This window comes from Protomyctophum parallelum (genome assembly GCF_964188405.1).
Source record: "Protomyctophum parallelum genome assembly, chromosome: 5".
Classification (NCBI taxonomy): domain Eukaryota; kingdom Metazoa; phylum Chordata; class Actinopteri; order Myctophiformes; family Myctophidae; genus Protomyctophum; species Protomyctophum parallelum.
The window spans coordinates 24919861-24934199 of record NC_139702.1 but is presented as its reverse complement, the minus strand read 5'-3'; the positions used below and the strand labels follow the sequence as shown (position 1 = coordinate 24934199).

At 41.2% G+C, this 14339-nt stretch overlaps 1 protein-coding gene across 1 annotated transcript; it reads left to right on the top strand.

The window, feature by feature from the left end:
• Window positions 1-210: 210 nt before the first annotated feature.
• On the top strand, window positions 211-10453 carry rbm34 (RNA binding motif protein 34). The gene is made up of 11 exons (XM_083766244.1): window positions 211-453; window positions 2725-2893; window positions 3685-3794; window positions 3899-4115; window positions 5440-5499; window positions 6162-6205; window positions 6464-6547; window positions 7297-7360; window positions 7460-7502; window positions 7673-7791; window positions 8337-10453. Exons 1-11 carry the CDS (start codon window positions 428-430, stop codon window positions 8709-8711), a joined length of 1311 nt encoding a protein of 436 aa, XP_083622370.1. The 5' UTR covers window positions 211-427; the 3' UTR covers window positions 8712-10453.
• Window positions 10454-14339: the final 3886 nt, after the last annotated feature.

The window sequence follows — 14339 nt, the reverse complement described above, 5'->3', positions numbered from 1 at the left end:
CATAATTTCAATAGACATCAACACTAGAATAGTTTGCTCAACATCCAACAACAATGTGTTTGTTAAGTAAATTAAGCGCATCAACGTTAGAATTAAATTAATTAATAAAAAATAAAGTAAAACCAGGAACTATCGGAACCTTTCATTAGCGGCGTTCCTTATTCCTATTTCCGGGTCGGAAGCATTGCGGCGACGGACCGTTGTCCGTTACTTCCATGCAAACAAAACGTGTGAAGCTCCGACTTCTTTAATTAATTAGATCTGTAGAACATACGGATGGGCTGGTCGAAGTAGATTCAGTTCATTCGATTCATAGAACATACGATGGTCTGGTCGAAGTAGATTCCGTTCCTTTAAATCTGTAGAACACACGGATGGTCTGGTAGATCAGTAGATTCTGTGTAAGTGTACTCTACTGGAAGGAACCATGGCAAAGAAAAGTCGCCCAAAGAGGTTCGTCATTTGATTTTGTGACATTATATCACGTACATCGTGCGTGTGTGTGTGTGTGTGTGTGTGTGTGTGTGTGTGTGCGCGCGCGTGCGTGGGTGGGTGTGAGAGAAAGTAAAAGGAAGAAATACTACTTCAGAGTGATTGTTGTTAAGAAGAGAAACATGTGGCTTGGAATTGGATGCTGAGCACTGACACAAACCTAACAGATTTCAAATGCACAAGTGGTTGGAAAGTTTGTGGGTTTAAAAGTTAGGACTAAAAGTTAGGATGGTCATATTGACGGCCTCTGACAGTGTACGTGTTTATATAGTGAACTCTGTATCTGTCTTCAGAGTTCAGACTAGCCATTGGATGGTGTGATATTATCACATAATATACATTTCATGTATTCCAATCCAGATACACAGCCATAGATCACCCTCACACCTTCCTCTTGACAATACAACCTAGAAGATTCTCTGTGAGGTTCAGGTCAGGCCAGTTGGCTGGTCAGTTAAGCACAGTAATACCATGGTCAGTACACCCATTACTAGTAGTTTTGGCTCTGTGGCCACTGGCCAGGTGCCAAGTGCCGCCTGAAAAGGAAGATTGATCAGCATCAAAATAAAGCTTGTCAATGTACGGAGACACACAGTGCTGTAAAATATCATAATAGACGGTTGTGTTAAGACTCTGGACTTGACAAAACACAGTGATGATTTTGGCCATATTATCTCATCTGCATGGTGTTGATCCACTGACAGTGAAAACGTAACAATGGTTTCAACAGTGACCGCCATCCTTTTAGAGTACATTGTGCTTCAGTATGTTGACAACCTTCATGGAGATGCTAAATTTCCTTTCCAGCTTGATTTGGCACCTGCCCACAGTGCCAACACTACTAGTAACTGGTGTACTGACCACGGTATTACTGTGCTTAACTGACCAGCGAACTGGCCTGACCTGAACACCACAGAGAATCTAGATTGTATTGTCAAGAGGAAGGTGTGAGACATGAGACTGAACAATACAAATGCATTTACGGCTGTTATCAAAGCAAACCTGGGCTTCCATAACACAAAAGTAGTCCAGACCAAGTATTAACTGCATACATTAATATACTTTTCAGATGGTCGACATTTCTCATTAAAAATAAATAAAAAATTCAGTGGTCTCGTAAAATATTCAAATTAGTTGAGATAGGATTTTTTTGATTTTCATGAGCTGTAATCATCAAGATTAACCCATTCTGGACGGGAACCCTTTTGGTGTTTTAACTAAGCATTATTTATGTTATACCTTAGCTATTGAAAAATATCAGATCTACAAGCTCATAGCGCGCCACCGAGTGGCGCGCTATGAGCTTGTAGATCTGCTATTTTTGAAAAATCGTGAAAATGCGGCACAAATCTTTGAATATATATTCTTTCAGAATACTTTTTATTTTATTTTAATTACTTCACTTTATGCACACTTAATTGAGAATATATGAAAGTTTCACTTGAATTGAATTATATCGGGGAAGCAAATGAACTTTTAGTATTGAATACTCAATTCATTTCGATGGAGCTGTGTACAGTGAACAACACGAACAGCTGTTTTCAGACTGTCTCTCCTCCTGTGTGTTTCTCCAGTGAACCCGCCGAACAGCTGTTTTCAGACTGTCTCTCCTCCTGTGTGTTTCTCCAGTGAACCCACTGAACAGCTGTTTTCAGACTGTCTCTCCTCCTGTGTGTTTCTCCAGTGAACCCACCGAACAGCTGTCTTCAGACTGTCTCTCCTCCTGTGTGTTTCTCCAGTGAACCCACCGAACAGCTGTTTTCAGACTGTCTCTCCTCTGTGTGTTTCTCCAGTGAACCCGCCGAACAGCTGTTTTCAGACTGTCTCTCCTCCTGTGTGTTTCTCCAGTGAACCCACCGAACAGCTGTTTTCAGACTGTCTCTCCTCTGTGTGTTTCTCCAGTGAACCCACCGAACAGCTGTCTTCAGACTGTCTCTCCTCTGTGTGTTTCTCCAGTGAACCCACTGAACAGCTGTTTTCAGACTGTCTCTCCTCCTGTGTTGTTTCTCCAGTGAACCCACCGAACAGCTGTTTTCAGACTGTCTCTCCTCTGTGTGTTTCTCCAGTGAACCCACCGAACAGCTGTTTTCAGACTGTCTCTCTCCTCCTGTGTGTTTCTCCAGTGAACCCACCGAACAGCTGTTTTCAGACTGTCTCTCCTCTGTGTGTTTCTCCAGTGAACCCACCGAACAGCTGTTTTCAGACTGTCTCTCCTCCTTTGTGTTTCTCCAGTGAACCTGCCGAACAGCTGTCTGCAGACTATGTGGTGGGTCAGGTATCGGGCAGCCTGCTGTTCCCAGACGAGCCTACGGCCTCTGGCTCGCTCTCCTCGCTGTTCCGCGCTGCGCCACTGCGGCCACCCGCTGCCTCCGTCATCCCGCTGTTCATCCCGCCTCCAAAGGTAAAACGCCTCGAAGAACAAGCATTCTCATTCCCATGCATGTTATTGCGTATTTGATTCCTGTAGCTGCAGTGTTGTTTTTGACAGCACATTTAGATTTGAGTTTTAGTCTCTATAGTCTTTTGAATATTTTTCATTTAGTTTTAGTCACCTGACATGTTTTAGTGTTGGTCTAGTTTTGGTCGACTAAATGTCATGTGATTTTAGTCGACTAAAACCAGTGGAAAAAGGTAGTCGACGGAACATTTTTCGTCTAGTTTTAGTCGACGAAAACAACACTATTGCTGCAGTGTTTGCGTCGTTGAGGGGTACAGTACTTAGTTTAGACCAGTGTTTGGTTCAAACCCTCACCCTAAACCTAACCTCCCACGGGGCAGCACACCTAAACCTAACCTTAACCCATGTCTAACCAATGACTAGTCTAAACTAAGTATGCACTCCACGTTGAGTACTCAGAAAAGCACTATAAAGGTTATGTATTTTATTATTATTAGCTGAGAGAGATGAAGCAGCAGGGACCCACCACTAGTTACATATATTGTATACAATTGTGTTTTGCGATTTGTTCATAGATAGCTTCATAGTTTGACAGCACTATCATCAGTGTTATATATCGGCCATTATTTGGCTTTTTTGATCGGTATTGGGCCTCGGCAATTATGCAACCGTTAACCGAGTTAATAATCAGAATGTGTCCCAATTTTGAAACGTTTATGTTGAAAAAACATAGCAGATCTACATTTTCACGCGTTGGTTTCATATTGGGTTTTTTTTTTGTTTTGTCGCGACAGCTTGTTCCTAAGCCGCGTGTGCAGAAGGAGAGTCCAGCTGCTACACGGCCAGACGCGCTCAACCAGAGAAAGAAACCAAAGTCAGTGGCTGATCAACACATGGAAAGCAGGTGAGACACGGTTATGGCCCACAGGCGAGGGATGTTTACCGCTGTGTTTATTTAATAAAAGAATGAATTGGTTGCATGAAAGAAATGTGTGTTTCTTGCCTCAGGGAGAACTCCTTGCTGAATGCAGATGAAGAAGAAAGAGGCAAAGCAGGCAAGAAGGCCAAAAGGAAAGCGCCCGCGCCGGACGACGACGACGTTGGTGGCGGAGGGCAGGACGAGTGGCAGAAGAGGAAGGTGAAGAGGCAGAGGATGGCAGAGGAGAGGATCAAACAGAAGAGGACCGTGTTTGTGGGCAACCTGCCAACCAGCTGCACAAAGAAGGTACAATTTAGGCATTTAGCAGACGCTCTTGATCCAGAGCGACTTACATTAAGCAACAAAAAAAAACTGCCTCCTCCTGGCCAGCCGGGGCGCCTGATGGAGGGGAAAGGAACTGGTTGGAATAACGTGTTCCTTCTACGCGCTACGTCCAACCAGGGAAACTCCCCCCTGTCAGGTGTAAAGGAGCAACTTGGACACTCAGGCATGAAGGAAGCATGAGTTAAGTCCGTTGCTCTCCCCTTGTCCCCCATATATGGGGACTAGGTTGGTGGAGGGTGTGTAGAGCCCAGGATCACATTAGATGATTGACACAGGGGTGAAAAATGGGTTACAAAATCGTGGGATAAAAAATATATAAAAAAAAAGCATTAAGCAAAAACAAAAGCATGGCATACATCACGTATATAAAAAGTAGTTATCATGAATCATGTATAACCCATTCAGGCCTAAGGCCGATTCTAAAAACGCCTCTAAATCCTGACCTAAGGTTTCTGAAAAACTTCAAATATTGATATAGCAGAATCAAAAGTTTTACATTTTTGAATACTGTACATACTGTACAGAACCCAAATATGGGTTCCCGGCCTGAGGGGGTAAGATACAAATAGGGGTTCCCGCCCAGAATGGGATAAACTAAGAACATAACAGTGGAGTATCTATGTCAACTATACATACTATACTATATTATATATATTATACAATATACATGTGTACCGGTACTATAAAGTGCTATGACTACATGAAATGCAATTCTAGTGCTGTCTACGTAATGAGCTATAAGTCTGTCTAAAATACTATCCAAGTCTACATAAAGTGCTTATCTAAGGGGCTAGGGCAAGTGCTACGGGCCATGGTGGAGTCTGAAGAGGTGGGTTTCAGACTACGGCGGAAGATTGGGAGTGAGGCTGCAGTTCTGACTGTGATGGGTACCACACGCACACACACATTTGTATGACCAGAGTAATACTTGAGGACAACGACATTTTAGGATGGCTTTGAGACTACTAGTCGATCTACAGGCTCACGTCGCTGCGACTTGTTCTGAGCTTGTAGATCATTTTGCCAGTGCATAACGCTGGGCGGTGGACCTAGTCAAATCCGAGGACAGATTTCCTGTATGTCCAAATGTACAGACTGTGCACCCAAATGCCTAATGGGGATTACTTTACCATGCGAGCAATAACCCCACATAAGTGTATAGTTAACATTTATAATGAACGCTAATTGCACATTTAAAGGCGTTTTCAAGGTCAAAAAACATGTCAGGCATTAAACATGTATTCATCAGGGAGAATCAATAGACTTCTACTTTTTCTTCTCTTAGACACTCCAGGCTCTGTTCAGGGACAAAGGAGCCATCGAGTCGATCCGGTTCCGCTCAGTGGTAAGAACCAACAACCCAAGTTTTATTATTCACATACCCCCAGTGGTCCTTGAGGGGGTTCTAGCCTAGGCGGTCCCCAGCTAAAAGATTCATTGATTAGGAACAAAATATACCATTATGGGTCTGTAACTCTAAGAGTGTACACATGGAACCAAATAATGGGTTACATATATGGGTCCATTTGGTGCCATTTTTACCCTCGGGGAGAGTTGCGACAACAAGGATTAAGCTTTCACCTGGAATATTTTCTTGTTTTAAACCAAGTAGAAAATAAATCAAGTTTACATAGTTTTGTACTTCGTTTTAGTTTTTACAGTAAACCTGGATATATTTTGATTATTTTGCTCTGCTACTCGGTTTCATGATGAATTTTCAAGGTGGTACTAATTCAACAAAAACTCTGTAATGAAATGTAATGCGTTGCTTCTAGCCGTGGTTCACGGAGCACCACTCCACACCTAATCAAAACAAAGAATTCAGCTGCTCTGTTTTCCCAGAGCGCAGCAAACTCGGTGGCTAAGCTAGCTAGTCATTTGTAAACTTCTGCGTGCATTAATGAAGTTAAACCACCCCCCCCTCGTGTAATATTGCTTAATCAAACCGGGGGTCCTTGAAATTGCAAAGGTTGAAAATCACTAATTTATTGTGTCCCATCCCTGTAGGTTCGAGAGGACCCCAGCATGCCACGCAAACTAGCTGCCATCCAGTAAGTTTCTCTCTCTCTAGTCAAACTAGCTGCCTTCAGAGTGAGTAAATGGTGCTGCCATCTAATAATGACTATTAGTGAGGACCAATTATATGAAGATAAGGTGAGGTGCTCCTTTAAGCACTTCAAAGCCTATATTCTTGTACAATGTACATCAGATGTTCATTTACATGTAAAGCAGTGAGACTCTGAATACATTCAGCTGTGACCTTTCGTACCATCAAAACATTCGTTTTGTCTTTGTTTTTATTCCTACAGACGCAAAGTCCATCCCAAAAAACAAAACATCAATGCCTATGTGGTGTTTAAAGATGAAGAATCCGTTGACAAGGCCTTAGAGAAGTAAGCAACTTCAGTAATGAGTGTGAAGAGTTCAAGCAATATTCTGCCACATTTTCACATTGTCATATGAAAACATTATTGTTGCTGGGGAGCAGTGGGGAGTCGGGGACATAGATATATATAAAGGCTAGATGGCTCAAGGCGGAGTCTCTGACGTAGTTCACCCGGCGGCCATCTTGCTTCGGGGCTACAGTACAGTGTGTTCAATGGCAGCTCAAACAAACATTCATAACTCGCTCAAATCTTGGATTTACAAACGGGTTTGTTTATTACAAACGTTGTCAACGTGGCTATGATTCAGGATTATCGGCTTCATTCTTTTTTTTTTTTTTATATATGAACGTCGTATAAAAGCATACAAGTATGCGGACGTCTCTGACGTTTATAACAAACCAAACCGTTTGAAAATCGAGCAAGTTGTGGTTATTTAAAAGTACATGGACCCATAGACACAATGTTTTGTGGCCCCGAGGTAAGATGGCCGCCACGTAGCAACGTCAGTCTCCATTGGCCAGAGCGCGGGTGAGCCATGTAGCTTTCTTATATATATCTATGGTCGGGGACCCCCTGGAAACCTGTCAAGGACCGGGACCCCTCTTTGACAACCTTATTTCGTATGTCTTATTTATGTGTGGCTCATAGGGCCAGAGCTGTCTAGAAGAGGGTCTGGGTAACAGTTTTGGACATAAAAGGACAGCAACAACAATATTTAAAAGCTGACCGTGTGTTCTTGATGTCTGTTCTTACAGAAACGGAATGGAGATTGAGAAAAACATGCATATCCGAGTGGACAGTGTCACTAAAAACACATCTGTAAGTCTAAAAGCACACAACCTTGCAAGTTGCTGCAACTACATGTTGAACTTTATAAATTCAATTTGATAAAGAACTGACTTTATTGACATTTTGCAGCATGACCACAAACGATCCATATTTGTTGGAAATCTGCCATTTGGTAAGTCATGATTTAACTCGAGGTCATTTTCACTATTGGAAAATGGGAATCGATTATAAAACTAATATTAAAATTAAATTAAAAATTTTAAATTAAAAAATATATAATAATATCAAATTAAAGCTTATCATGTGTGTGTGTGTTTGTGTGTGTACTGTATATGTTTGCAGACATAAATGAGCTGTCCATGCGGCAGCATTTTGAAGAGTGTGGCAGCATGGAGAATGTGCGTCTGATCAGAGACAGAGACTCTGGCATGGGGAAGGGCTTTGGTTACGTCCTGTTTGAGGTAAGAATAAGCACCAGCACGACGCGCATTGCAATGCAACGCATTGTGAGCTTGTAGATCTGCTATTTTCAAATGTATACATTTAAAAACTTGAAATGGGACATTCTGCATAAATAGTACGTTCTACTTTTGGTACTTTAACCCATTTTGGGGTCGGGAACCCTTTGTGGTGTTAGCATTACGTTATGCTTTAGCTATTGAAAAATGGCAGATCTACAAGCTCATAGCGCGCCACCAAGTGGCGAGCTACGAGCTTGTAGGTCTGCAAAAAAAATGTAATCGAAGAACGACTGACATAGAAACATAGCCTTTTCAGAAAACTGTCAGGATATAGAAGACATTTTTAGAAACTGATCTCAGGTCAGAATGGGTCAGAAAAGTAAATTTTTTGATGCCAACTCTTTTGTACTTTTACTCAAGTTTTTTTTTATTATTCCAGACCTTTACTTGTAACGGAGTATTTCTATATTGCAGTGTTGATACTGACACTACGTTTACGCAAGTACAAAATGTGAGTACTTTTCCCCACCACTTGGTTGTTGCAGAGTGCAGACGCGGTGATGCTGGCTCTCAAATTGGACGGCAGCGAGCTGGAGGGACGGGCCATACGGGTGAAGAGGTCCGTGAAGAAGGTGAAGGAGAAGAAGAAGAACAACAACAGGGCACCGAGAGGCCCCAACAAGGGTCCCGAGGGGAGGAAGGGGCCCCCGGGTAAGGCGGCCGGGGGGGGGAGGGCCGCCTTACCCCGGCCGGGGAAAGGGCCTCACAAGAAGAACCAGACCGGGGCGGAGAGATTAAGCAGAGGTCCGGCGAAGCCTTCCTCGTTCCGAGGAGAGATGGCCAAGCCCGGTGAAAAGAAACAGAAGCCCGGTAAAAAACCCCAGACGAACAAAGGTCTGAAGAAGAAGAAGAAGCCGTAGAGAGCAGGGAAGAACAAGGTCCATAAATGTGTGAACTCACTGCTCCAGTCTTCTGCTGGATTCTTCTTGATTTCAAATCGATGCCACATCTACAAGCTCGTAGCTGCAATTGTTTTATTTGTTTAATCCATTTAGACCTGAGGACGATTCTACAAATGTCTTCTGAATCCTGACAGTTTTCTCGAAACATTTTCATGTCATTTTCAGTCGTTCTCAACTTCAAGGACCCCCCATCTGAAAATATGTTGTTCCAGGAACTCCCCCAGAAGCTAAGATTTGAGTTAAAAAAAATCGCTCTGAAAGAATATATATTCAAAGATTTGTGCCACATTTTTCACGATTTTTCAAAAATAGCAGACCTACAAGCTCATAGCGCGCCACCGAGTGGCGCGCTATGAGCCTGTAGATCTGCTATTTTTCAATAGCTAAATTCTAACACCAAAATGTTCAACAACTGTTGAACATTTTCACCAAGAATGACATGCCTGTACAGGTACAAGTACAGGGATGGAACAGTCGTAAGTGGTTAAAACTTGGCTGCACAACTGCCGATGTTGACCAAAGCATCAAATGTCCAGTATATTGGCCTAATTTCAAGAACCCCCAGTTTTCTATTCATTAGGCCCACGGACCCCCATAACTCAAGAGTGCACAAAATGTACACACTTTGAATTACAGACCTATGTGTTCTTCTCCAGGTCCACATAGCCAGCAATCTACAGTTACCGGTAGTTTAAGGTGCTGTAAGTGATGTTCTTTGGTTAAAATATGAAAGCTCTAAATTCTGATGGTAATCAATGCTATTATAATAATCAATGCTATATATTGCTCACTAGCAATATATAGCTAGCAGGAATCTCCCTGTCTCTCCTGCTCTTCGGTAGACATGCCAATTTCATCCAATCGGAAAAGGAGATTTATCAGCTTCATGTTCCAGTTCAATTTATCTTTTAATCACTTCCGATTTCACTTCTTTATCCTGTATTCTGTATGAGATCAATTGGATAGAATTGGTATCCCGACTTGAAAATGTATTTTCTGCTTAATAACCCATTTTGAGCGGGAACCCCTTTTGGTGTTTTAACTAAGCATTATGTTATACTTTAGCTATTGAAAAATAGCAGATCTACAAGCCCACGAGCTTGTAGGTCTGCTATTTTTTTTAAATAATGAAAATGCGCCACAAATCTTTGAATATATATTCTTTCAGAAGACCTGGAGAGACATGGAGTCTCCTGTTACTGAACAAACACTCTATGGCAGTGATAAAACCATTGGAATTTAAAGCACCATTCACACAGAGCACGATAACAATAATGGTATGGTTTCCCCACAACAAACAAGTTTCACTTGTTACCAAAACTCCCCAAATTCTCCCTCTTGACTTGCCCTGTGTATTCAAATGTATGTAAATGTCCTGCATAGAAAAGTGTAAACTAAAGGTATACTTTAGTAAACGTACAAAATAATGTGTTGACCTCAACATTTTGTAGGGATGTACCAAAAGAAGGCCAGCTGACACCTTGAATAACGTTTAGGTGAATGCTACAATTATTTTGTTTGTTCTTTAAATAAGCAAAATAAGTCTTCAAATTAAACTGTGTGTGTGTGTATTCTTGTACCAAAACGTATCTACATTAAAGTTAGAATTGTTCTCAGATTACCGTAATTGTTCACTTGCAAAGCTAACACTATTGACTTCACCTTCCACAGTTCTTTCATAAACCATTTTTGCCAAAAGAGCATTTAATAATAATAATTAATTTTATTTGTATCGCACTTTTCATTCACAGGGAATCTCAGAGTGCTACATGGTTAAAACATATAATCAATCTCAGGTTAAAATAGGGTTATCAAAAATAAAAATAATCAAGAATCTGCGGCACTCAACAAAATAAGTCTTCAAATTAAACTGTGTATTTCTGTTTTTGAGGGCCTCCTATATGTACAGCTTTTTGTCCTTAATTCGTGTCACATCAGACAGATTTGGCACGTTCCCATATGAAGTTGCATTATTCTACATCATGCAATGAAAGGAGAATTTACGTCATATGTAGAGGAGCAAATTGGCTATTTTGTCCTAACGCAAACGAATACCATTGACATGTGGACAAGCAAATCGGCTTTTCTAAACACAGTGCAACTGTTTTAATTCAGTTCGGGGCTTATATACTCTACTGTATATATCACAAATTCAGTTGTCATTACATGATCATGGTGAAAAGATGAGTTTTTTAAACATTGTATCATGGTTAAAAGTAAAAATAATATAACATAAGTTGACACATTAATGAATGAAGTATAATCATTTTTTATTGGATGTATGACGACGAGCGCCCCTATATTATAATATTAACCGGAAAACACGGAAATGTTTTAAATTGACAGATTTTTGGATTATTTTAAATACTATACCTGAAAATCTATTGTATACTGTATTACTAAATGAACGAATTACTGTGTATATGAAAACCTATAGTGTTGGTTTTCTTACAGATTTTGGCACATTCCCATATTAATTTGTATTACGGTAGTCTACATCATTCATTGCATGGGGAATTAGCCATTTATATAAAGGACACTTACACTTTTGATAAACTTCATATGATATAATATTATAAGCAATTAAATCAGAACTCTGATTTAGCAAGGAAGACCAATTAGTGGTATTGTATTTGAAATGTTTCAACCTTGTGATGTTTAAATGGCCTCTCAAGGCCTGGGTTAATGAAAAACAACACTTTTTGTGTAGTCTGTCTGCTAATTAAGGGACTGTCATTCCATTGCTGTCGGGTGAAAACCTTGTATGTCCAAAATTGTATGAGCGACACACTTGTATGATGAAGTAGGGCATTCATTTATGGGGGTTGAAATATTGAGATATATGGTTTCTGCCTCACAGCACAATATGGGGACACATCTGGTGAGCTGAAGATGCCTCAGGCTTCACTCTTGTTTTCCTTCACACCTCAGCAGTAAAGAGCGTCGCAGTCCCGCCCCCTACCAGGGCCCAGGAAATGATTCTCCGTTCATTTTCCTCATAGACATTTCAAAAAGTATTTATTTAAAGACGTTTACGCCGCGGACAAAGCCAACTCTTGTCGTGACAAATCATGACAACAAACACCATTTTTGGGCCGAACAAATAATTAGAAAGAAGAAAAGAACGGCAGGTTACAACACTTTTTTTGTTGTTTTTCTTATTTGTTTGGTCCAAAATATAGTGTTTGCTGTCATGAGTTGTCACGACTCGAGTTGGCTTTGTCCGCGGCGTAACCGTCTTTAAATAAATACCTTTTGAAATGTCTATGGGAAAAATGCATTGGGAATAATTTCCTGGGCCTGGCGTGGTCATGAAAGGGGGCGGGACTGCGACGCTCTATTGGAAAGTAACTACTGTAGTAGGCTACATTTACCCAAGTGTGCTGCACCAAGTCTCTGTGCGTAGAGATGCTCCGCCATATCGGCCCGAAATTCACTCTGATCGGTAATCGGCATTTACCCTGTCTGTGATCTGGAGAAACTGATCTTTTACATTACACCATTTAAGTGGTATAAATGTCAATCAGATATATAGTATAACATCATTTTGCATTTCTGTGACAGGCGTCACAGGGCCCTAAACATTCTCCTTTTCCTCCCCACACATAGGAACAGTTTTGACGTGGGTTTTTGAGTAATCATTTTGGAAATATAAAAAATTGCAACATTTCAGAAGATCAGTCTATCGGCCGAAAAACAATCGGTGATTGGTATCGTTCCCAAAAAACCTGATCGGAGCATCCCTAGTACATACATGTGTGTGTGTGTGTACGTCTGTCAAATTCGACACGCATTCTACACCACCACAGGGAGTGCAGTGCCCAGTGTCGAGTCTGTCGGATAGCCAGTTGTCCAGAACCAGCACAAAAGCCTCTGCCTGCCTGGGCTCGGGACCTGATCAGTGATCACCCCTATAGAGGAGGTGGAACATAACTGGGTGTCGTCATTCAATCAATTGATAAGCCAATAGGCTGTGTATGTGAAGATCCACTCCAGAGCAATACAAATACATCAATTAAGGGCCCATACACACTGATATCTAGGTCCAAATTCATACCAAAAGGTTTAAGGGTTCTTAATTCATATATCCAAAATGCTTATTTTTTTCAGCAGGAGAGAAATTACTCCCAGTCTCCTCCCCTACGTGGTTTTTCCACTTCTTCTATTGCAATGTATCTTAAAGCAGACACATTATGGCCAGCTTGCACAAAGTGAGTCGCCACTGGACTGCGCATATTCTGCGTTCTGATATCACTCCGATGTTCAGTAATGCGCGTTTTGTAGGGGCCAAATCCGATCTCACCACTAGAGACCTAATATTTGGAGCTCGTTTGAATACAACTTGTGGTGGGGCAGCTGAGTGTATCCACACGTCTTAAATTGTTACCTTTCAGGATTCCATAAAAAAAATGGCAAAATTAGCAGATAAAAATGCGCCGCTTCGTGCCACGTTTGCATGTGTGCGTGCGCTGTGGTGGTATGATAATGAAGGGAGGTGCAGATGGAGGTTATATGTTTCTAGTTGCGTCACAAAGTAGATCCGTTTCTATTGGCCTTTCAGCTTACTGAAGCAAACCGAAAATGCACCACACTGACCACAGTGAAGAAATCCATGCACTGTGCACATTAAAACCACACCAGCAGGTCTAAAGGAGTATAGGCTAATGTCAACTCCACAGACACATAACAAACGTCATGGTATACTCCATCTAAAAGTTGCCAAAAGAGGTTTCTTATATAGGACCTAGAATGGGATATTAGGATATAGTAGGATGTCACAATTAAGGTTATGTTCCCTTTAACCATGCCATCTTTGTAATAGAATCTACAGAGTGCACCAGTGCTTAAAGCGAGTCTCTCTCTGACGCCCTGTGGAAGTCCCTTCCGCAGCCCTCTAGCGATTTTCTCACTCCCGTGCGAGGGTTTACAATTCCCAGCAAATAAACAAAACGAAGTAACTACTCACCGAAACAAAGCCTGCTAGACCTTGGTAAAAGTCTATTCTCGGAGCTGGGAAGCATATCAGGTCCCCAGCTTCTCTCTAAAATGCACTTTGTGCCATTTTAATAAAGTACTGAGTGATACCGGACAGACTAACTTCTTCTTCTACCACTACATTGTTCGCGTCGCCAATGCTTTACTAACTCCACACTGCCACCGCCACGTAATGGCGGTGAAGGAGTCAATTGTACCTGATAGAAACACATGACGCAAAACGCAAATGTCTCCAGTCCAACCGCGGCGTTTATAAATATTATTGACACTGATAAACTACTAAAATAATATATATAGGCATTAATAATTGTAGATATTTACATTGTATTATTTTATATGTCACTTATATCTTTATTTCCTAATTACGTTTTAATAAAAAAAAACATTTACATAAAAGATGTGTGGTTTCTTATTTGTGTAGTTCTATTTTCTCTTTCATTATAATTGTATTCTAATTAGCATTTTCTGCAATTATTGTTAATCACTGTCAACCAAACGACTTCAATTCCCATCTGCACTGGGGGGTTGTGTTACTGTTGTATTGTGGGATGTTGTTGTTATTAGGCTTTATGGGTATTTCTGGTACTACAC